Source organism: Schistosoma haematobium, chromosome 3 (assembly GCF_000699445.3).
Source record: "Schistosoma haematobium chromosome 3, whole genome shotgun sequence".
Lineage (NCBI taxonomy): Eukaryota > Metazoa > Platyhelminthes > Trematoda > Strigeidida > Schistosomatidae > Schistosoma > Schistosoma haematobium.
This window is the reverse complement of record NC_067198.1, coordinates 16,777,732-16,804,833: the sequence shown is the minus strand read 5'-3', so window position 1 is coordinate 16,804,833 and position 27,102 is coordinate 16,777,732. Positions and strand designations below refer to the sequence as shown.

The 27,102-nt window shown below is 30.3% G+C and overlaps 1 protein-coding gene across 1 annotated transcript in view; it reads left to right on the top strand.

The window, feature by feature from the left end:
• Nucleotides 1-26,625, top strand: part of MS3_00005126 (uncharacterized protein) — a gene marked incomplete at its 3' end in the record, with an annotated part of 47,169 nt that extends 20,544 nt beyond the window's left edge. Inside the window, exon 2 of the mRNA XM_035731672.2 lies at nucleotides 25,954-26,625. Within this exon, the coding sequence (XP_035585787.1) occupies nucleotides 25,954-26,625 (672 nt within the window). The remainder of the gene's footprint in view (nucleotides 1-25,953) is intronic.
• Nucleotides 26,626-27,102: the final 477 nt, after the last annotated feature.

The following is a 27,102-nucleotide window of genomic DNA, read 5'->3' as shown; positions in this document are numbered from 1 at the left end:
CATCTTCAATGTTTTATTAGAATTTCAAACAGCAACAACAACAAAGAAAAAGATTCAAGATTTTATCAACAACCTGATAGTGTTTTTTTGTTATTATATGTCACTACTCAAAATGGATTTCATGATATACGTCTAAGAAATCATAAATTACATAACCGCATAAAATCGCTACTTGACATTTCATAGTAAAAATCCATAGTTTGTAATCAGTTAATGGTAAAATATTTAGTTTAAAACTTAAGTAGACTAACAATGTATGTATGTGAATTCACTGTAAGATAAGGATGATAAAATGAATGTTTATTATTGTATAAAAGATATTCAACTAATTATATTATTATAAAGAAAATACAGACTATTGACATTTAAATAAATGTTATATAATTCACAGAACAGTTTTGGAAAAAAAACCTAAATAAATTATTTAGAAATCTATATTATTTGAGAGTAAAACATTAGGTTTAAAGGTAAAAATAACTGGTTTCATTATAGTATCGAATTCCTTGAACTACACTTTAGTAGTTAAGATGATGGTTGAAAACATTTTAGCCATATAGTCGTGTTACGTCCTTGATCTGTCCACCAACTTTTGTGCAGAGGATAACTTGTCTAAATCTAGATTAAGACCTTGACGCGATAGGCTAACTAGCTTAACCTTGAAGTCAGTATGCGTGAGTTCGAAGTTAGATCAACTGCTTGAAGTAGAAAGACGAAACCTTTTCTATCACCTGATTGACTGACAAGTACACGAGTGAGAGAAGACAAGTCAACTGGAACACTACACGATTTACTACCAATTCCGAACTAGTTCCCGATTTCAGACTAGTGTAAAAAAATACATGAATAAATAGATGACTAACCAGACTACAAAACATAATGATTAGGAAAATACAATTATGTCCCAAACTGGAGATCAGCGTAGAAAATATAGTAAAAAATATTACGTTTAAATTACAATAGCTTTGGAACAAAAAGGGCTATGATAGTGAATCAAACATCAAACGAAAGCTTATGATCTGTAGAATAGACTAGGGACAAAAATAAATGTTACTGTTTTACAAGCTTTGAATTCAATGAAATAACGTCCACAAAAATAGCTTTCGTAGTTTATCAAGGCTTGTTATTTCTCTGTTCACATCAAGTCGCTTGGTGAAATTTGCCGAAAATCTCTAGAAAAATGACTTATAATTTAGTATACTCTGCATAAATACCGATTTAGTTACTAAATTTTGTGTTTTCAGAAATGGACAGAAGGTCAAAGCTACCCACAAATCCAAAAATACCTTTGATTTTTGCACTTAAAATAGCCTTTGAAATAAAGCTTCAATACAGAACTTCTGCCTTCCACTAGGGCTTACGTTTGAAGGATTCTGAAAAACTAGTTAGAGATTGAGAATTCGTTTTCCAACATTTTAGTACCAGACATAAAAAAATTGAATAGTTATAATAAATATTTCGTAAAAGCATCCCACATACATCACTAGTAAAACACTTTATTTTACTGAAAAGGCTGTAAAGTGTATTACCTCTTTGTTGAAATTTTGGATGAAACAGTTAAACATACTAAACATGCTATCAGCTATCATGAGTGGTATAAAAAAGGTATCCTTTATATTTGAGCCATCAGTATTATCAAAGCATACTTGAGTAATATGTTTTCTAATAGGCTCAACATAGATACTGTATAAATTATGATTTAAACCTTCTTTTGAAATTGCGAAAATTAGACACTTGTTTTAATTAGTGAGTTATTTAAAGCAATGAAATTGCCTTAAAAACAATCTGTTTACAGAAAGCAATCACTTTCTCAATGGATTTAACCATAATTTTTCACTAATGTCAATTAGTTTTCAGTCCTATACAAAATTAGTCAACCTTAATATCTATATAACAACGGCAGAAGCGTTAAACTGTATTCACGTTCACTATAGTATTATTAACCTAATAGTTAACAATCTAACGTTCAGAGTATGAAAAACCCAATTAAACTAATATTCTAGCTTAGTTACAAAAAGAGATATACGGTGGCTAGCAGTCAAATTTAAGACGCATGTTTTATCCTATTCTGGATGCCTTAACTGATTGTACTTGCATCCGAGTTGGTTCTCACTCTGGGATTCCAACCCAATGTCGTCCGCTTCAAACACAATAGTGTAACCAAATTAGCTACTAATTTCAAATATCTTCTAGCTTTGCAATCGTGTGATTGTTCAAAATGTGCATCATTAATTCCACTACTATCAACTATCCATCTCTGCTTATAACGCTCATGACTTAAAACACTATCACTAGGAAAATTCAAACAGTGAATATAAGATGAACTATATAAGTTATATTTTAAAATCAACTATAAAATAATTTGCTTTATTCACTCTATTCTATCCTGATAGAAACAAAAATGTAAAATAAACCAGATTTAAATGATTGAATGTATAGAATTTTTGAAAAATAACAAATTAACCAATAGGGTATTTAACTAAATAATATCCCATTAATACTAAACGTCTAATCAATAAACGGAATATATATATATATATATATATGTAAAACAAGCAAATCGAATTTTTACAACACGAAATATATAATACATCAGAGTAAATTGACTCCAATTTTTGTTGTTGTTACTGTTGTTACCGTTGTTGTTGTTGTTTTAAAACATCATTTTGTTTTAGTTTCATTTCAATGGAAACTGATTATAAATATTTCAATAATTCAAAAATAATTTTGTTTCTTTTCAGATTTGAAAAGAAGCAAAAAAACAAAATAAAATTAGAATTGTCGATTATGAATAAGAAAATTAATTTTAAAAAAAGAAGAAAAAGAAAAAAAAGAAAAACGTAAATATTCATAATTCAATTTAACTGTTTGTTTTCAAAGAAAAAAGTTAACTTTGAGAAAAAAATCATACCTTTAAATAGCTGTTTTTTCTTTTCTCTTTTTTTCTTTTCTTTTTTCAAAATATGATACATGAAATTAACTAAATTCTGTAAAAATAAAAAAAGTAAAAATCATAATGTAACCAATAATGGATTAAGTGCTTTTTATAATCTAACTTTATAGCAAAATGAATGTATAAACAACTAATGGTATTTATTATAAGATAATAGTAATTTTTCTCTTAAAAATAAAACGTTACGTAATTACACTAAAAAGAATTTGTGAATGAAACTTATATTCTGAATAATATTTTTTAAGTAGTTATGGAATAATTACAATAATGGAATGGAACGAAAGTTTAGAAATACTTGTGAGACTTATTGTTGCTTTGATTTACTTAAACTAATGATGGTTTATCAATATAACCGAATGAATATTATTAATAATAAGATAAACCGTAAGAAATAGGATGAAATGCGTGTCTTGAATTCCACTGCTAATCACTATCCATCTTTGCTTATAATTTTTCTTCAGTTTCATTGAATTAACATTCAACAGGATTTCGGTAATCAACATCTAGTTTATACAGAAAATAGTTCACAAAGTCTATAATAAATATTACAATCAATTAATACGTAACTATTTGCATGAAACAGTTAAAAATGCATGCTTTATGATTTATCAGGGAATTTTAGTTTTCCTGTAAGTTTCATTTTTAACTTTCTTTGATTATGTGTTTTCTTAATTGAATATATTGTGTTAACTATATTCTAAAATTTATTCACACTCAACATAACATTGATTTAAAACAATTAGTCCCTTTGATAAATTTCGATAATGAAATGAGAAGACAAAATTTATCAGGATTATGTGATATATTTGAGCAATATATTTCGAACAATCTGATCATACATATGAATTTCAATGGTCAAATAAGATCACAGGATAGATAGATAGATATCATCCTCCATCGCGAAACATTTGATTAAAACTGGTCATAAGGTTGACATCAAATCAGCATTTGTAGTGTTATACAAAAGCCTTCAAGGACGTATACTAACGTTTATTGAAGCCTTGGCTATACGGAAACTGAAACCCACTTTGTGCGTTCAAAAACAATTTGTCCTTATACCTAACCTACCTTAGTAGTACTGATTTACTATCCAGAGAGGTAATCATATTGTTTTTGTGTACTTTATTACTATTTCTTACCTTTAACCTGTCTAGTTGACCTTTTAATCTTCATATAAAAATGTCTTAACAAGTATATATGTGATCAGATTATTTGAAATGTATTACGCAAATATATCACATAATTCTAATAAACTTTATCTTCTCATTGCATTATCCAAATAACACTGATTGTTTCCTTGGAACAATAATCAACTGAACCTTAAGAATGTATTTCATGCATAAAACTACCCATTTATTCACCTTGGTCATTTCATCAGTTTTAATAAACTGTTAAGATTGTTGTAGCACAATAGAACAACATCACCACCACCAATAACAACATGAATTAAAACATTTTCTTGATTATATTACTTGAATCAGTTTTGTTTCACAACAAAGCAATCAAGAAAATGTTCTTTCATTTGTCATACAAAAAAATACTTTAGTCTATATTTTACTATACATATAATTAACTTTTGAACTAAACAATAATTAAAGACGAAATAGTTTTACAATGGATACTTTAAGAGAAATTTTGGTTTGTAATTAAATAGTTTTGAAATGTATATTATACTTCTAAGTTTCCTTGTTTTGTTTTTTCCCTGTCAAAACACTTCATTAAACACCAATGTAATGTATTGAATGTAATAGATGTATGAATTTTATATTATGTAATCTTTAATTTCTTGATATTTCATTCTTTGTTGTTGTTGTTGTTGAAATTTTCGGTACATTTTACATGTGAAATTAACTTTGAACAGTATTTTTCTTTCTTTCCCCTGTACTCGTGTATGATTGTTCATAATGAAAGAGTCTAGTGAAGAACTAACTGATGTTCTTTTAACAATAAATAGTAGGAATATTAATACCAGGGCACTTGTACATAAAATTTTACTATTCATATAACTATTCAAAGGGTGGATATATAATTCATTCTTAATTCATTTTTTTATGTTTAAAAATTTTTTTACGCAATTTAAAAATCCCCATAGAATATTCAAAAATGAAGAGTATTTGAGTGAAAAATTGTTTTGAATAACTTTATCATCAAGCTATACATTTATAAGTTCATTATAAACATGTATTAATGAATTTGACAATGTTATATATTGAGAATGTTGAACGTTTTCATCCGTTACGACATAGATAATTCAAAATTGTGTTATTTGCAAATTAGAAAAGTCACTTAATAATGGCCAGAATAGAGCAAACATGGCTCAGTAGTCTGGAGGGTAAGCGCTCGCGCGCCAGACTAGTAGATCATGGGTTCGAATCCCAGTGGATGGTATCGCGGATGCGCACTACTGAGGAGTCGCACAGCAGGATGAAACGGCGATCCAGTGCTTCCAGGTTTTCATGGTGGTCTAGCTTCAATGGAATCATGATTTCAACTAGTGGAATTTCTAAAAAAATCTTCACAAAACCGCTTCTGATAATAATCATCTGCTCACTAGTGACTGACTTCAAGAGGCATTTCCTGGAATTCTAGTGAGAAGTCGTTGCCAGTGGAGTTCAACCAGGTCTGTTGTGAGATAGTAACTCACTGAAGACAATGATATACGGTGGCGCAATATCGTGGATTGGTTGAAGTTAGACATTAACACCACTGGATGCCGGCTCAGTGGTCTAATGGTTAGGCGCTCGCGCGCGGGACTGATAGGTCCTGGGTTCGAATCTCGAGAAGGGCGAGGTTGTGGATGCGCACTGCTGAGGATTCCTATGCTAAGACGAAACGGCCGTCTAGTGGTTCCAGGTTTTCCATGATGATCTAACTTCAATTGACTCATGATTTCATTTAGTGAAAAAAGGAACTCATGTGAATTGAGAATGATGGATGTGAAGATTAAGATAGACGTAATCAATAAAAAACGGGAAGAGGGTAAGAGGTTTACAATATTCGTTTTAGCTATGCGGGGATCCAGTCGTAGGCCAATATAAACATAGAGGTTGGATATACCTTTTCTGGATACATAATTTTGGTTTCCTGTAGTTGACCCAGATGGCTTCGGCTATGTAAAGTAACCGTAATCTAGCTGCTTGAGGTTGATTTTTTGGAACTTGATATAAAACAGAGAAAGCCTCCTCTACTTTAATATTATATTCACTATCTACCGAGTGAGATACAACATTGCTGTTGATCGATTTAGTAACTCCTTTTTCATGGCTAAAAGAAAATTTTATTTTCAGTGAAATAATCTACCATGTTGAAGATTTCCACTGAAAAGAACGATATATTAAAAACTTTTGAAACCTTATTTAACTTATATAGATTTTGATAGTTGAGATCAATAGTCAGTTGAAGCTAGACCACTATGGAAAGCCTAGAAGCACTTGACGACCGTTTCGTCCTAGTATGGAACTCGTTAGCAGTGCGCATCCACGACCCTGCTCGCGAGATTCAAACTCAAAACCTTGGGTCTCACGTGCGAACTCAACCTCTAGACCACTGAGCTGACATCCAACGTCTCAGTTGACTCATGATCTCAACTATTAAAATCACTATAATATCCACAAAAACCCCTTCTGATATTATACAGATTTACTTAGTGATTTGTAAAATTATCTGATTAATGAAGAAAACTGAATGTAAACAGCAGTTTACAAAACAGTAAAATTATACTGAACATAAAGTTTCATAAAGTTGAAAAAAATGTTCTTATATAATCCTTTATTGAAATCAAAAATGTAATATTATATATGATTCTGTTTAGAGAATGAAGCATTTTGCGTATATAGGTATCAACGCCAAGGTTGGACTTGATAGTTTCAAAAACAATTCAACATTGGATAGAAAATAATTAATAATAATAAGTGGGAAAAATCTATTTCTGATATTTCGTTTTTACTATTTAAACTTATGTTAATTTAATTCGGTTATTAATTTACTCTGAAGAAGTAGTTTACATAAAGTCACGAAACATCAGAAACACAAATTTTCTACTTATTGGGATATAACAAAAAAATATATTTATCATTTCGCCTATAGTTATCAGTCTCTTATATCTAGTGACCAATACAATTACAGATTATTATGTCAACAATTAATTTTAAATTAAACGATTACTTTTATAAATGTTATTCAGATTTGCTGTAAGTAATGGATATATACTTTGAGTAAAAAATATCTTCGTTCTGGAATAATTTGTAAATGGACTAAATATCAAATAGCAGAATACTATGTTTGCATATTTTTTAAAGAAATAAGTCAGTAGCAATACTGATTAGTTGAGTAATATACAGATAATTAGTTTAAAAAAAAACTGAATGATCTCCACTTTTAATAAAGGTGGAAAAGGATGAAGTTCAGACAATATATGAAACGTTAATAATTCCTAACCATCTGAAATTATTGAGAACAATATCAAAGAGTTTGGAATTTTCCGTTTTTAATATTTCTGACTGAAGTTCGACTAGTCTTTGTTGGTGTATTTGCATCCTGTGCTCATTGTATAGAGTTAGCAATTTTATTACAAATTATGTAGAAAAGATAGTTTTTGGCCAGCAGTGGAAACTAGAGAGCGTGTCTAATCTTATTTGAAACTTGTCATTCACAAATATTACAGATGAGATATTTCAAATCCGTTCTAATAATGATATAAATATCATACCTGTTGAACAGATGAGTGGCCAACTGAACTCAATACCTAAGAAGATGGCACATGGGTATTTGAATCAAAAAGTGGTGTGGTGGAGTTCGAATTTGAACATTAAAGGTGGAATACAGTTGAATCTAAAGCATAAGTTTTAAGAAGAGCTAAACTATCTTTCTAGATTCACTACTGGCAACAATCGATCTACTATTTAATGAGTACAATGTTATTGTTTTCATATGCCATTGAAAATAACAATTTCGGGACCTGAAACAAAACCTTAAAAGAACATTACTTAAGACGATACGATGCATGTTTCTAGTCACCTACAAACCAAAATACGTTTTATAGAACCGCTCTTAGTAAAATGACAATAGAAATTCATAGCCTTTGTGTAAGTTTCAATTTTAACTAAGAAAATACTCCATGATTATTTTTTTAATTAAATGGCTTTATTATAGTAATCGATTATCTTATTTCGAATAGTATCTTGAGTCTATGCTGTTAAACAATTTTAATGTACATCGTTACTATTACGTATCAATTTTAGCGATCATCAACATATTTCTCTAACCCTTGGTATACTTTTAAACACTCAGATATACGCCATTTCAAACCAGCAACTTTATTGTTAGTATATTCGGTTCATAACTAATCACACCCATTATCTAGTAAATCACCGTAACTAATCAATGAAATACAACTAATTTTATTTAACGGTTTGACAATGGATATAATCCTGCTTATCAACCTAGTACTTCTTTGTTTATAAACCTACCTTTTATATACATATAAATCTAGTGTTACAACATGTAAAACAGTCTAGTTTCTGAATTCGTTCACAGAAATCGAACAAGTTCACTTTATAAATTTATTTCAGACCTTATGGAATAATCGCTTACAGTTTAAGTGTATTTTCATGTATAAATTAAATTCATTACTCATTATTTCTTAACTGAATTCTTTTCTTCATTTTAAAGTGTGTAATTCAAAGTGATTTAATAAATTCAGATATATTTATGATGTAAGGTAATTAGTATATGTTCACATATTTGTTCGCTAATGTCTAATTACATATTTTGTTTATATTATAGTCTTTTTACATTAATTCATATGGCATTAAATGAAACTATTGATGATGTAAATAAAACATAAACCAAAATTCAATAACTTATCTTTTTAAACTTCGATTACCAGTAGTAGTTACGTTATTAAGTGAAACAAGAGTAGCTGATATAGTATTAATGACGATAGTAATAATAATAAAAGTATTATTGCAATTCACAGTAGTGGTAGTCCAGTGTATGCTACTTATGTTGACAGAGATAAGTAGTACGTAACATCAATCAGAAGTGAAATGTCTGCGAGCGAAAGATTGAGAATATTGCAATAAATAGAACAGGAAAAAAACAGCGAACGATTGTAATAACAACAGAAATAAAAGAATCATAAAACATGTAAAGGACAAGTAAAGGAAGATGTGCAAATGATGTACTTGATGTATAATTATCATAGTTTCTGAAAACACTCTGTAATTTAAATTGGTATTCCCTATCTCAGTTCTCATTGACTAACTACAGTAGTAATAATAAGAAAATCAAATTAATGCATTGTTTCTTAGTGATAACTACGTGTTCAATCATTAATAATAAATAATAAGTTAGGATAACCTAATAAAAAGTCATTTACTTCTTCCATGAAAACTAAGTTCATTCACTTTTTACAAAATGTCAATAATCGACTGACAGAATAAAAAAACGATTTGCAATAACAGTAACAATTCAATAGTTTGGCAAATAAATTGCCTTTTGTATTTTTATTGAAATTCTTTCTTAAAATATTTTTATTGAAAATTACTCGTTCAGTAGTGATTGATTTGTTTAAACCTACTTCCTGTTTCAAGAAAGAGCTAAAAATTAGTCATGCCTTACCATGATATTTCGAATGTAAAGAAAACACTTGTCCAAAAATGAATGAATGGATGAAGGGTTACATAGGATCGTGGATCGATTGATATTGAACATTAACACCATTGGATATCAGCTCAATGGTCTAGAGGTTAGGCGTACGCGTGCGAGACCGAAGGTCCTTGGGACGATTTCCACGTGCATGATCGTAGATGTGTACTGTTGAGGAGTTCAATACTGGCACGAAAAGACCGTTTAGTGCTTTCAGGTTTTCAATGGTGATCTAGCTTAGATCAACTTGGGAATTCAACTGTTGAAATAATACAAACTCCACAAATCCACATACTGACCTAAATGAATTGTTAAAAAACTACTAATACACTTTTCAATAAAATGCTAACTGATCAAGTAAATACCTTTGATCATGTTGTGTTTATTTTTTCTAATAATTCACTGTTAAAAAACACTCACTCCATTTGAAATCATCATTTGCCAAATAAAGTTGACTAACGACTCACTATTTTAAAAAGTGTAATTATTGGTTATAATATACATTTTCGGCTGAAATATCATACTGGCAATTATTTCTCAGCAATGATTGGGACGAATCTTACATGAAAATATTTCTTCTTATTGAAGTAAACATTGCTTTCGTCCATGAAAAGAACCTAATTTTCTTCAAAAAGACTAACGTAAGAAGAAAAATGCGGTGATAAATCTCACAACAATATTGACACTGTTTACAGCAGCTCTAAGCGAAAAGTCTTGTTAAGCAGAGTGACTGGTAAATACCAAAGACTATATGAATTGATATCTAAGATAATTTATTTATACAGCAATTTAACAATTATTAATCATAGTATTAAACAACTAAGTCATTGTCACTGAACAAAATGTCATGCTGAAATGTCCAATGCTATAAAAAATCTATTAAGAATCAAACAGCTGATAATAAATGAAATAGGCTGAAAGTTTAATAAATAAAATTCACTCTGAATAACCTAATACAATGGATGAATTGAAATTGACTGGACAGACATACACTTGAATTGATTTGTGGAATCAAAATTGATTTTCTTCCTTATATCTTGTATTTGGAAATTTAGCGTCCTCAATACGACCTTATAATCATTAAAATACACTCGGGTTTAAAGAGTTCTAATAATAAACAACTGCGAATTCTGGACATTTGTTACGTCTCGTAGTGTAAAACACCCTAACAATTAGCATCCAGGACCCAACCAGGAAATAAATTCTGGACCTTCAGGTCACATTATGACATGAATAATTTATTAAAGTATGGAGTGTCGGTCGCTATGTTAAGCCCACATCACTGATTCTGGCTTCCGGACAAGCCAATTTATTCATCCATCTTTAGTCAAATTTTGACCATGTTAATTATTCACTTATCAACCTTAACTGTTTTTATGTAAGCGCATGTGTGTGCACTTCTTATCTTGCTCACTAAACATCCGTAATTTATTTTTGTGTAACTATAAGTATCGATCCACGCTTGATTGAGTTCGTTCACACGCCTTATGCACTGCGCGTCATTTTGATTCGCTCTCTTCGCTCCGTCCCTCTGATTGGCTGTCTAGATCAACGAGTGTACAAAATATACGTATTCAAAATTCGATGTTCGTATTTAATTTATTTGACTCCGTTATTCACCAACGCGATTAAAGTCGATGATTATATAGGAGGATTGGCGACATATATATTTCGTCATCAATCATTCAATGACAATCATTTATACAATCTAATTGGAGTCAAATAAAGGTCCACTAAAAGTAAGATTACCCGGATAATCACTGAGTCATGTAAAACCATAAATAAAAGTGATATGGAACTATTTGAAGTATATATATATATATACAAATCCTTCATTGAATTATATAAGTTTAAGCATATCTTTCGCTATAAACCTATACTATTATAACTGGGAATATACACTAACATCTATTAACGTCTGTCATCAATGCAAACAAGCTTTTCCAATTCAAAATGAAATCACATTAATATATATTCTGAATGTAATCAAAAGTTTTAATATGAAGTTTTGAGAGAGTTACGGTTTCTTAACTTAGTCAAAAATACCCTAATTCCTTTTTATTCGAAACTCTATTGTTTCTTTATTATCGTTACGGAGTTTTCTGCTTTGCTTGTAAGTGTCAAAGAATTCCAGAAGGAATCAGAATGACCCAGTCTTATTGAACTGATTTATTAATAACCTATAGTTTTATTAAACAGTAAAAAAATAATGTGAAAACTTTTTAGCATTATGATGAATTATATTCATATCTTAATAACTAATGGACACTATCAAATATTCAGTAAATAAACTATCAAACAAGAGATTTGTTTATGAAATAGAGAACTAGTGATTTGAAAAGCAAGTATCATTGAAATAAACATAATACGCGTAAGTGGTAACATAAGAATCACAAAACAAAAACAAAATACATCTGTAGGTGTTTATTCGTTGTTATACATCTAGTTTAATCCACTTTCAATATAAAAACTAATAAATGTTCTTCGTTCATACAATTGTGTTTTAAATGTTTAGTGTCAATCCCATTTGGTTGTTTGACTGGAATTTATGTATGTTAACATAAGTTGTTAATAAATTAATTCTTTAAGGGTTATTGTGTGTGTGTGTCCTTTTTTGATAATTCAATATTAATCTGGCATTGCAAACATTTGTTTAGAGGAAATTTATATTCACAAGAAATTGTTTTAACGGACAAAATTAAACTAATACAAACTTGTTATCGGACAAACTTTCAAATTTCATTGATTTATCATTAATTGATTCAGATTAAGTAATTTGATAAAAATGCAGCTAAAATGAGAGATATGGAAAATTCTAGATTATATTAGATCACTAGACGCTTTTATTTGAACAAGAAGATACCTAGAATTCAATTTGAAGTGGTTTTGATGATCCGGTTATTGAAGTTTTGATGGAAATCAGTTCTAGTTGGCATATGTGTATCTTGTGCAAATTGCTTTGATCTTGCTAATAAGTCACAAGTATAATAAAAAAAGCTGTATGATGGCTAAAAGTAGAATCCAGGAATCACTTTTCGTTCTATCTGTTACTCGTCAACTGGATGTACTTGCATCACAGAGATGATGTTCAATCATGGATAACGAAATAATCCAAACTAGTATAAACTGGATTGAAACTTATACTCGTTTAACAAATGAGCGGCTATGTAGATTCAATAGCTAGGTGGATAATTCAATGATGTTTTATTCAAACAATAATAGATTTGAGTCCCGAAGTGAACATCACCTTTGATATCCAGGCACAATCAGCTGACGAATCTCAAATGGGACAAAATATACGTCCTGAATTATATTGTTAGCCATATTCCCCGTGTTTTATACTAATCAAGTACATTATTTAAAATGCAAATGAGCATTTCAAATTTATAATAAAAGTTATTCTATTTAATTATTGAAATCTCCACTGCTATTTTTAAGATCGATACCTTAATAGACTAACTAGAATCGTATGCATGTTACACTAAGTTGCAAAATAAAAATATCCAGTCCTTTCAGTTTATTCAGTTTGAATTTTAAAGTATGAAACAAAATTAAAACAAAATGAAAACCATTAAAGTGTCATGAAATATGCCTCTTTTTGTAAACCCTATGGATTTGTTTTGTATAATAAAATATATCCCAAATGTTTATCTTATATAAGAAAATGAATCAATTTTATTTTAAAGACTAATAAATGTAGATTTCTACAAGTCTTGCTTCACAAATTTTAACGAACACTTGAATCATAATACTCACAAACTCATCTCATCTTTAACAAAATAGTTGGTAGTCAGTGTTATTAATATTTAACATACAAACAGCTTAGATAAAGAAGGCAATAATCTTTGTTCATAACTAACCTCTCTAAACGTTCTTCTTGGCGTATTATTCTCATATTTGTTTACATGGAGACTCTACTTACATATTCTCACAACGTATATAGGAAAGTGGATGATGAAAAAAATAAATAACAAGGATGGATAGTGGTTGACAGTGGAATCCAGGACGCGCGTTTCATCCTGTTTGGGACTCGTCAGCTGGATGTACCTGCATCATAGAGTTGATTTTCACTCTGGAACTCGAACTCAGTACCGTTCGCTTCAAACGCCATCGCGTTATCCACTTAGCTACTATGTCCTGACAGCCACTTCTTGTGCAATGGGGTGAAGTTTAATTCACTTGATATTCACTTGATGTTTTAGGACTGAAATTGATTAGTCTCTTTTTGGCATATGTGCATACTGTACGTATGCCTCGAAAATGCCTTAATTTACAAGCATTATAAAGAAAGATGGATACTGGCTATCAGTGGAATCCAGGACGCAGGTACATCCAGCTGACGAGTCCTAAACAGGACGAAACGCGCGTCCTGGATTCCACTGCTAGCCACTGTCCATCTTTGCCTATAATCCTTGTAAATTAAGGCAATATCGAGGCATACGCACAGTATGCACATATGCCAATAAGAGACTGATCAATTTCAGTCCTAAAACATCAATGGGAAGATTCTAGTAAAACAATGTCAGGTAAATTAAAATAAATAACAGTAAATAATTTAGTTTCACTTATAATACCTTTCACCCGGTTTCTCCTTTACTCAATCTTTCCATGGTTCACTGAAGTAAAGTGGCATGAAATTTTCCTGTCTTCCCTCAGTGATGACGGAGAATATTTATAGCTCAAGATAAGGATTTTAAAGTTGTAGTATCCTCTGAACTGGGTGGTAAATTATGAAGCTTTTATTATCCTTCTACATAAAATCACCAAACACTTCAATGAAAATTGAGCTAATAAATTTTTCTCACAACTGGCTGTCAGCTTGTTCTGTTGATCAGGAATTGGGATAGCTTTTTTCTATGATTTCTTGGGTGTTGTTTGCAAGTTTGTTTCGGTTGTTTTCCCTTTAGATCCAACCTATGATAACGGAATGGTTAATTCTTTTTTATTTCGGGTCAATGTCGATAGTGTCTACGGATTGATATACGGTTGGATTACTAGGCTTCTGAAAATCCCCAAGATATTCTTGTTTTTCCTGTGTTCAACATTTTGATGTTCTTCTAGTCAATCTTATGTCTATAGTTGTCTCTACCCCTTGATGTCAGTGATTCTGTGTTGTGGTGTTCAATAACCAGCTAGTAATCATGTAGACGTAGACAAGAAGGTCTGCTACTAAGTCCTATATAATTTTTCTTGTAGTTACTGTAGTCTGTCTTATAGAAGACAATTGGTTGGTATTCGTTTGTCTTTCTATCCCTTTACCCGTGTAATACTGACCGTAATGATTTCGCGAGTATAAACTACATTGATTCCTAACTATCTTTATAATCTGTTTCGTGATCTAGGAAATGTTTTTCATGTAAAGCAGAATTACCCGTTCCGTAACTTTAACTTATTATTATCCACTTTGTCATCCGTTTGATAAACATTTATTTATGAAGTTTTGTGTCCAGCCATTTTTCCGTACTACAGTCAAAAGGTAGTTCCTTTCATTTCACATAATGGTAGCTCTGTACTGTGCCTCCAATCTTTTTGAATATTTTTTGTATACAGCTTAATTTGTGGGTTATTGTATTTCCTCTGCTGTTATTGAACATTCATTCATTATGGATTAGCTTTCAACAAATTTTTTGGTATAGGTTCTGGCAATCAATACGTCCAAGAACAGTAACTTGCTTTTTGGTTTATTTTCGAATGTGAGCTTTATATTGTCAATGACGCTGGTGACGCAAATGTAAGCACTTTCCAATTGATCCTAATTGATATTGAAAAATGCTCTATCTACACAGCGTATCCAAGTTTTGATTTAATCATTGGTAAGACTGAAGTTTTTAGTTTCTGTGATACTGCTTCTCCAATTAATTCAGAAGTGTGGTATCTCATTGTAATTCCTTTTGTTTGTTCTGCCGCTGAACTGGAAATACGTTGTTAGACATCAGTCGACAAGATCAATTACGGTTCGATGTTAAAAATTAATGTGTCTACAAGTATTCGTGTCATTAGCGAGTATCAGAAATGTAGTCTCACTTGCCGAATTCGGTTAGATTTTGATGAATAAGATTATAGCATTGAAGGATACCATTAAATTCACTGCTAGCATTTTGAACATCTTTGATTTTATTTTTAAAAAAACTTTTGAGAGACCTGATAGTTAGTTTATGAGTTCACTACAGATTTTAACATCTTTGATCAAATGTATGTAGTGATCCCTAGAAATGGAGCGACTGACAGTAGAATGATATTCGGCTTTTGCAATTTCGATTCAAATCAACAAAATAACAGGTTCGTTTGACATCACTTGCTCTTAATCTACTTTTATTGACTGTTCACCTCTAAAAGATCTGTTAACAGCCCAAATAATCTGGTTAACCGATTTGTAGAACTGTTAGTTTCCATTGATTGATTTGTACTTTTCTAGCTCAGTAGTCCCTTGGCCTTCTAAATATAGTCTTCTCTATCTTCAATTACTCTGGTGAACTATTTGTCGACCAGAATGATGACTTTTTTCTTCTTTGTTTCCTATTTCTTTGAATCCTATATAATAAAATCAGATTAGCTATTCTTCAATCAGGTCACGACCATCATCACTTGTTTTATTTCCTGTAAAACTTCTTCATTTAGTACTCATATTCTGGTCGTAGACTCCGGAATTTCTAAGGTTACGTGATATAAATGAATAAACCTTTTCACTTCCCAAGATGAGATGCGATTATTACTCATAAATAGGACTGCTTTATTTCATCCATAATTATAAACCGTTGACTAATATTTCGACTGAATTTAAAACATTAACAGCAACCTGACCGATATACTGTAAAAATACAATGAAATATCTGTTTATAACTAATAACGACAAAATTTTGAAAAATAAATAGATGAGATCCAAAAATTTCATAGATGTAATTTTTTTACTTAAATGAATCCCAAATAGTACCAATTAAGAAGAGGTACCCAGCATACACTTCATATCTGCTATCCATCATTATTGTATCTTTATTGTATCATTGAATACTGAATTTTTTTATGTTCATACACTAATTTTTGTATTCACTCGCAATCATAAAGGTAACTCAGGTAGTATTACCCAACAAAACTATGCTCAGCTATATAAAGTGATAAAGGCTTTTGTTATACATGTGTCGCTTATTACTTATACTTGGAAAAACAAACGAGGAAACACTGCAGTTCCCAAGACGTGAAGTAAGAACACCAAGACAGATACAAGTAAAGATTTATTACACCCCAAAGCACGACCAGCGTCTTAGTTGAATATATATATATTGATGGTACGCTCATTTTTGTTACTAATTAGAATAAAATCACAAATATAAAAAACACCCAGAGTTACAATTAAGTCACATGCTGTATGTCATGCTGAGCATAATTCATGATAATTTAATACAAGAATATTGTATCTTGAACAAACATCACGTTGAGATAAATTAATGTTGTACCGAATAAAATACCCCATTGGAATACAAAACAAATACTACACGGAATAATCATCATAGTGGGTTAAAAAAACCGGTAGTTATGTTGATCGAAAATCCCAACGAGGTAAAATTTGATTTTACCTTTTTAACCCATTATATTAGTATCTCAATAAAATTAAAATAATTTTCTTTTTTTCAAGTTACTTGCATTCGATAAACATGTAAACTGTTAAGAAGATTCAATGGACGTACATGATTTCATCAGCATATTTTTGTAATTTATAAACCAGGAAAAAGAAAAAGGCTAAGAGTAAGCAACCTTGCCTGAAATCAGTCTTTATTTCGAACGAGTCTGTCAGCTGTCCTCCATGCACGATGTTGCAACTCAGTCCACCATAGGAATTCTGTATGATATTAACTATCTTATCAGGCACGCCGTAGTGTCAAAGAAGCCTCTATAGTGTTGTCCTGTTCACGCTATCAAATGCTTTCTCGTATTCACTGAAGTTGATGTACAGTGGTGAATTCCATTCGATTGATTGTCCCACAATGATCCATAGTGTTTGGATTTGGTCGGTACACGATCAATCCTTACGGAATTCAGCCTACTGATCTCGAAGTTAGCCGTCTAAGAAGTCCTTCATTCTGTTTACAACACCCTATTAAAGACTTTTCCTGGTATTGAGAGAAGAGTGATGCCTCTGTAGTTCTCACACTTGCTGAGATCCCCTTTCTTTAGTATCTTGATCAGGCATCCTTCTTCCCAGTCTGTTGGTACTTGTTCTTCATCCTAAATCTTGCTTAAGAGATTCAACTTGAGAAAAAAGAAAAACATAAATTAATCACCCTAAATGTATAAACCCAGCAAATGATCTCTTAATATAACCAATGACTTAATAATCAGTCACTTAATTAGTTTCATACTATCATCATCATCATCATCATCATCATCAAATATATTGATTTTAACTTCAGTATTTTACTGATACAATGTTATCATTATCTGCCAAAAAGCATAATTTTCAAAATGTTTTGTTTTAATTTTTAAAAAAGGTTTATTTTCTCAATAATCAAAAATTTAATGGAGTAGTGATTTATGTGTTTATTATCCATCATTCTCTGGTAATACAGGTCAACTAAGGACGCAATTACTGTTGAATATATATACGTTTCTATTCTAATAACTAATGAAACTATAATAAGTAAACTTAACAAAATTTTCTACGGATACCTTTTCTCTTATGAAAGTCATTTTACATTATTTATTTGATCAGCTGTACAATACAAGTAATTTTAGTAATTATCATATGATAATAAGATATATGCAATGAATAACATCCTAAAAGATCAATCTAAAATATAGACCCAGTACAGTTCATAATCTAGAATATACATATAAATGAATATTGTAAATGAAAGTATGGTGTGGGTTACTTATATCCACACAAGTAGTATATAACGATGTATTTCAGTAGAAGATCGATAAGGAAAGAACGGAAACGGAATGCGATTGGTATGAAAATGCATGAACAATGAAATCTGAGACAATCGGCTGATATCTGCAAAGGAACAATCAAATTTGAGACGATATATTGATGTTTTGCAAATTAACTATATACCATATGGTTCTCAAATTTTATTGAGATGCTCAGTAATTTCGTGTCCGATAAGTTTGATTGTCTTCACTCGTGTTCTTGTTCACTACAAAAGATTGTCATTTCTTGACTGACAATGAGATTGTGCATCATTATAAAAATCTTAGTTACTTTGTTCAAGATTTTCAGAAATATATATATGTATGTCTTTGATTTAAGATTACCGTGTTGCATATGAAACTTAAAATGAATTAATTTGGATTACATTGTATGTCAGATGATCAGATACAATGATTTCAAAAACAAATACATCCCTAAACTTATTTTGATGATAAATAATTTTTGTCATCTGATACCAATGCATAGCGATAAACTGGTTTGTTTTTTTATAGTTAACCTTACATCGATGGCTATACACTATTATATAAATTCGACAATTAAATATAAAATCCATACTAAATAAATAATATTAGGTAATCTAGCATGTCTGCTTCGGTTTGGGCACTCGCGCAGTATTCCAGCTCTCACACAAATCAAATGAGATTTGTGTGGCGCATATGTATTTGGTGCTTTCTTGTACCAATATCTGTGTCCAAATAAATAAATAATCTAACATGTATATCAATAGAAATCAGCTGATGGAAAAAAAAGATGCAAACCTAAGACTAAATTGCACAATCGACTAATTATTATGACCTGTTACGTAAGTTTAGGAATAGAAACTAAGTTTCAAATGAAACAATTAAATATAAATGTTTAGTGTTACCTGTAAAATTAATTACAAGTAATTAATGAGGCAGCTGTTAAGGAAATTAAACAATCAGGTTATAATAATATATGTTGTCAGAACCTAGGGAACAGAACCTAGGGCCTTCGGTTTCACGCAAACGCTTAACCTCTAGACCACCGAGCCGGAGTTCCGCGTGCGGGATTGTGGATGCACATTGCTAAAGAGCCCCACACTAGCGCGAAACGGCCGTCCAGTGCTTTCAGGATTTTAATGGTGGTGGTCCATGATCTCAACTAAATCTCCACAAACTTATACTGACAATTTTTATAAGATAATTTCCGAAATAGCATTTATCTTCAGTTTGAGTAGAAGAACTTTGTATCTATCAGTCAGAATATTGTCTGTGTTATATTTGCATATTTTGTATTTAAAATAACAATATATTTAAGTTGATCGGAGTTTTTTATATCCCCGTTACCCGAAGTTATGGAACTCCTTGTTTGTTAAAAAATGGAGTTTAAGCAACGAACTTGCATATTTACTTTATTGACGAAATTATGAATATCCCAAAACTTAGGGCCAATGGATAATACTTCGAAGTCATTCACGTCAAAATGAAGATTCTAAGATATATATATATATGGAAATATTGACTTCAATTAGATGAAAATGTTGTTTTTATGCTCTAGTTTTATAAACTTTGGATCAGTTGAACCTTTCTTCTCTCAATTTCATGACTTCAGTCACGTAATCTAAAGATTGTTATTCCAGTATGTCAGGGATTTTCTCAAGTGAGTGGAATATCTCATCAACATTTTTCGTCAGTTTCGTAATAGACGATTTCATTGATTCCGTCTAATTTGAAGCACATTATTTTAACGCACTTTGATTTTGTTGAAACCTGTTACTATGAAATGCCTTCCAGTAAGCCTTGTGACTGCAGTTCTTTTATGTAGATCAATTGATTATTTATTTACTTGAATATTTCATAAGCTCATATGTTACGTAAAATAGAGAAACCTAATTCTAGAACCCTACAATACTGATCAAATAAGCATTCTCATAATAGCCGTTCATCTTACATATACATTTCAAATCACAAATTATTCATTCTTTTATTTTCTGACGAAGTGAATTAGAATAAGTCACGAAATGTTGTAAACTCGTTTTACACTTGTTAAAATTTTACACATAGATAGTATCATTTTTTTATATATGGAGTATGTTTTCTTCAACTTTAATTCACACTTTTAACAAGTCTTGATGATTAAAAAAATTAGTGGTCAGATTATTCGAAATGTATTGATCTAATATGTCACAATTTTATTATGCTTCGTTTGTTTTGGCATGATCTGAATTGAAAGAAGTGATTGATTAGTGTTATATCCGAACGATGATTAAATCACGAGTAACTTCTGAGACATATTAACTGACTAATATTATCCATACTTTTTTATGGTATAACTATTCAATAATTAGATTATGTATATTTATATTCCTCTTATTATAAGTTTTATTTTGACCCATAATTTATTATTGTACGATTTACGGTTCTTAAGCTATGTTCAGTTTATTAACTACTGCCCCCCACGTTCACCGCCACTTTTTGGCTTTATTGTGTACAAATGTTATTTCCTATTTTATGGTGCGTTGCGGTCTGTTTGATTGATATATAAACCCAGTATGTCTGAAATAAATGATTCGATTCGATTCGCATATTGGAAGCTGGTATTGGTGTTCTGGACTCAAGTAGACGGGCTAGGCGGACATAGGACCAATAAGGACGCCAGGTTGCTCATACCAGTCGAAAGTCATTGGTTTGACACAGTGCTTAGATTGTATAAGTCGTATTTTGATCGGTGGATCAATCACGTGATAAGAAGCCGGACATAAAGTCACAACAATTAGTATAACTAATCAATATTTAATGCCGACACTAATTCTTAGTCAATCATGAAATGTTTTAACTCTCTGTGTATCCCATTAATGTGACTGTAATTTAACTGAATATTTAACGTCAGTAATCTTGTATGTCAGTAAAAAATTATCATTTTACTTCGTTATCATAGTGTAATCTAGATTTCATTTCAAAATATTAGTTCCAATGATTATAATACTTTAGAAGGAAAAGAAAATAAGATTTCAGTAAATAGAAAAATGTGATTAGTAGACAATAAATTTATTTATCTATTTTCTTCCTATTTACATGTCAGTATTGAAAATCGATATTCACATACAAAACTAATTGAGATCAAAATGTTACTGTATGCAAACAATATAGTATACAACTTTTATAATACTGTACTGTTTTGTTAAACAAGACAAAACATCGAACACCCCGTAACCAATAGAAATACTAACTTGTTGAAATTTACTTCAGTTACATTCTAGTCATTTGTATTGTTTCAACGGAATAATTTTGTACATCTCTACGGGTTTTTTTTCTACAGACGCATATGAATTTTTTTTAAAAAACTGGTATACTAAACAGATGATTATTATTTACCATTGAAAATAGCGTTACCATTGATACCAGTTACATCTCTCAGTAATAATCTATCTGATTCTTAAATATCTATCAACAACAAATTGATTGATATTTTGTTTACTTTAACTAATAATAAAAAGTAATACCACCAATCATAATAATCGATTTCAATTGTTTGGTTATAGTAAATAATTCTCATTAGAAAATGTATTACGTTTCATGAAATACTCTTTTAAAATGCATTTAAATTGGAAATATCCAAAGAATGTGTCTAGTAATGCTTTTTTAACAGTAATCACCTCCCATTCGTATTCATTACTAAATGTTTCGTACTAGATTTACTCCTATGATATTTGTTTTGATCATACAATACATCTAGTCCGAGGTTGTTAATTACAGTCATTTCTAGCTCCTCGAAACCTCGAATGGAAAAAAAAATAATTAAACTACTATGGGAGTCTTTTTTTGGATCTTATAGTAATTTCCATTCCATTTGGTTATAAGTTTTCTGAAGAAGCGTAAAAATACAAACAACTGATCAGTTAAAATAAATTCAAGAAATAATTAAGTGAATTACAATATTCACAGTTTGAAAACAGGTTGCCCAGAATTTTGAACAGATCATGTCAACAAATTATGTCCTAATCAACTTGACAAAGCACTGTAATTTATGCAGTTTGTAGAGAAAAGTAATTATTATCATCGAAATACTTAAATATTATGTGAAAGTATGGCTCACCGTTTTCCAAAATATCTACTGATTATTAAAGGTTTGTAAACTTTTGCGCATACCAACAATCTCAGAGATAGGCATAATTGATTATTTTTATGCGAAAGGTTCAGAAGGTATATACACATCAGATAGACATTTTCTAGAAACAAATCTTGTTTCCCAATTTCGGTTAACTCAATGTTATGATAGAATTTTGATGAAATAACGAAACATACTGCTTCCTATTAAAAAGCAGACCTTTTACTTTTCCCCAAAATCCGACGTCTAACTGTCATGACTAGAACCGATAAAACTACCCTGATGTTGTTCAGATGTTAGGCTAGAAAATTCATTGGGATTTTATTCATGATTAAACTATAAGAAATAATACTTAAACCATGTTAATGTCATAAATTCTTTCCTTATTTTCTATGCTCATAATTACGATATTTATTAAACGGCACAAAATATAGTTCTGTAAGCATAGTTTTCTGCGTCTGATTTAAGATATGAGCTATACATCTTAAAAGTCTCAAAAAGTATTCTTTAACAAATTTCATCAATGAGGAAAAAAGTTCAAAGTATTCTTATGACTGCTCGTTACTGAATTACATTCTTACTACGAGGAGAAACAAAAGCTGATACTACGATAATAAGTTAATAAGTAAGCTGAAACAACAGAAGGCCTATCAGAAAAATTACAAAAAGAGAAAGAAACAAGATCAGACAACATACAAGATGATCCACTGAAGTCAGACGTACTGTACCATTGAATAAAGTTGCATTTTAGAAAGAATCGGTCATTCATCTTTATTGAATGTGATTCATGAATACAAACCTACTGATCCCCACAGGTGCAACATAAATAAAACTTATTTATTAACTAAGAGTCAAAATAAACTCTAAATACAATAAATTGATTGCATTATGTAACGAATAAATTCACAGAACCTGTCCCATGTTTTGCATTAATAGCTTAATATAAAGTCACAAAAAAATTCTTTTTACAGATTTTGGACATTTTCAAAGGAATGACTCAAAAACAAGACCTGGACAGTCATTTCATCTTAACGTGAGACTGCTCAGAAGGGCATATCCACAACCTCTCAATTGGGGCTGAAACCTGGGGCCATACTTCTCGTCCTCAAACGTTAAATCTCTAGACCACAGGGCTATATCTGATAAAATATAGATCTAATTTTGATCAGCTCGCGATATTATGCGACCATCTTCTGTTGTCTTCGATGGATACCTTTATTACATCCAATACAGTTGAATTCCATTGGTCATGTTTTCCGCGGTTGCGGTTCGTTGGCGCGCACCGCTAGGACAATTAGACCATCAAATGTTTTCATGTCCTCAATAGTTATCTAGCTTTGATGTCAACAAAATTCGGCAATCCCCACAACTATTAGAAATAACAGATCACGTTCAAAAAAGAAAAGTTTGAAGTAAACAAATATCATCCTTCAAAACATGTCGTCCTATTCAAAGCTTATCAGCTGGATAAATCTACAACCTCATACTTCCCAGTATCATTATTAAGGCTTGAACCTGATATGTTTTGCTTTAAAACTTATAGAACTCTTAATTAGATTATCTGACTATCAATTCCTTATCCATCATAACTTTTTATTTATGAATTTATATAATAATAATAATTTCTTTGTCTTTATTGATATTTTCACCAGTATTTCTAATCAATGAAATCTGTCTCATCTGAATGAATCAATAACAATCTTCTATCCATTAAAATAATTCTTTTCCTATTAAAAATTTGATTACTATAATAAACTGTCTGTCTCGAATTCGGTTGTAAAGAAGAAAAACTATTTCATATTAAGAAGAATAATAAATAAACACTAAATAGAACCGAATAATAAATTTTTTTCCACAATTAAACGAATGAAAGAAATTCCTAACATTATTTATTATTACATTTCTTAATTAAATGACACAGTCGTTTACATCTCCCCACATACACCCTACAGGTACGTATACAACATACACACAAAAATGAATATAAACAATAACATAATCACTATACAAGTTTCTCATTATCATCATCTACCTTAATTCTTTTCGCTTTTTTTTAGTTTTTTGGGTTCTAATAAAATTTAAGTATGTCGCCAAATTAAATAGGCGACAAAAAACTATACAAAAACAAAAGTTATTACTATTATTATTATTATTAATTTGTACTAAATTGAAAAATTCTTATTTTGTATTGAATCAGTGAGAATTATACACATGAAAAAAAGGGATTTACATAAGTAGCTAACATAAATATGTGCATGCACGCAAATCAAACATTGTTTATATATATAACATTGTATAAGACAATTAAACCATAATCACACATGTAATTCATATATTTTCATTTGTGTTTAAAGTAATCGGTTCGATGAAGAAAACACTATTTTCTTTTTTTTTATTTTAAAAAAAGTGCTTGCATAAAAGTCGGTTATTAGTAGGATAGAAGAGCTAATATGATTTTGAGAAATTAAATTATACGATTACATAATTGTATCCCTTAATTTATCCAAATAATTATCATTAAAAAAGAAGTAGTATCAGGATTGTTATACAAACTTACCTATACTGCTATAATATGGTTAATGATAGGAATTCAAATAAAATATCATTTCCAGTTATTAAACAACTAGACAGTACAGTTTTGACTGGATTCTGTTTATAATAATAACAATAATACACTATCTTTAAGACTGAATATTTTAAAGTGTTCTTGATAGTGTCACAAAATTCAGAGATACTCTGTCAATGGTTATTATTGGCATACGACATCTGGTATCTGAGTCTAAACTATTACAAAAATGATTAACTTCACAATTACAAATGATACATTCTTTCAACCTGTAAATACAATTATCATATGTGTATATTGGGAGCATAAAAGGTTGGTGTTGCAAAACTCTCTCAGTAAACATAAGATAGCTTAAAACTAAATTGGTTGTTATACAGCCAGAGATTTATGTGTATATAATCCAAGTTTTATAAATCGATTGCGGTTTTGACTAGAGAATATATATATAATCAGTATGGGGAGCTTGTGGAAATTGGTGAGTGCTTTAATTTTCATCATGGACTGACCTTCGAAATCTACTAAAAACTAGGAAGCACTGGACAGCTTTTCAACCTTATGTGGGGCTCTTCAACTGTACGTACTCATGAACCCCCCAGGAACTGAACCCAGGGCCTCCTGGTCTCTCATTCGGCCTTAACGTTGTATACTATCGAGCCATCACTCCATGGTTTATATGCCTAACTGCAATCAATATATATATATATATATATATATATATATATATATATATATATATAAGCCGACAATACAGCATAATCTTATTTAAATCTTTCCATTTTTCTCGCAACATTTTAGATATATACAGTCATAACATTTATTCTTCAATTTGTTGCACCCTGTTTGATTATATCAATATGTTATTATCGAGTAAGTTGTGTACTACGCTCAAGAGGTTCAACAAAAATTGGTAGTGGACGTAAAAGTCGTGAAAAAGAAGAACTTGAAATAAAACGTAATCGTCGTACAAATCAAATGTTAATAGCTATGGTTATTATATTTGTTGTTTGTTGGATACCATTAAATGTTCTATGGATAGTTGTAGATATAATTGGTGAAAAAGCTGAAGGTTCAGTTTATTTTCATCATACATTTATATTATGTCATATGATTGCAATGAGTTCAGCTGTTTATAATCCTTTTATATATGCATGGTTAAATAATAATTTTCGACAAGAATTTAAAGCTATTTTTCAATGTAATAATAAATTCTGTTCTAAAAATTCATCATTATTAACAACTAGACAACAAACTCAATCAAAATTCATATCACGTTACACATATAATAATAATGATAATAAAAAGACTAAAAATGATCATATGGATTTTGATAATGAAGAAAACATAAATAATCAATTAAAAATGCACAAATCAATTGACAAACCGAAAGGACAACATACAAGTTATATGACAATAGCTGACGGTGATGGAGGTGTATGGCAAGGACCTGTCTGTAGTGAAATTAAATAAAAAATGAAATTACAATTTTAACATTTATCCCTAACATCATATGGACAAATAAAATAAGTTTTTAAAGAAGAATTAGGTAAATAATTGAATATATCATGATCTACCGAATTAAACAAATATCAATTTGTTGAGAGTTTTTATTGAACTTTACATTTGCTTACTAAAGCCAATGAATCCATATACTTACTCACCATTATGGTTGACTAATTTCATACTTTTCATGTATATTGATGTTCTTAAAAAGAAGAATATATATAAGTGCTTTATGAGTACTTGCGTAAATTGCATTTATTTAGAAGAACCAACTGTTTTCTCCCTTCATTATTTTCTTTACAGTTGTATTTTCTGTTTAAAAAAGTTATCGTGATATGTACAACTGTTTACTTAGTTTATAAATTTATGTATGTATGTGTACTGGCGTGCACCTGTAAATATATGTGAATGTGAGCATGTAGTTGTGGATATGAGAAATCCGAT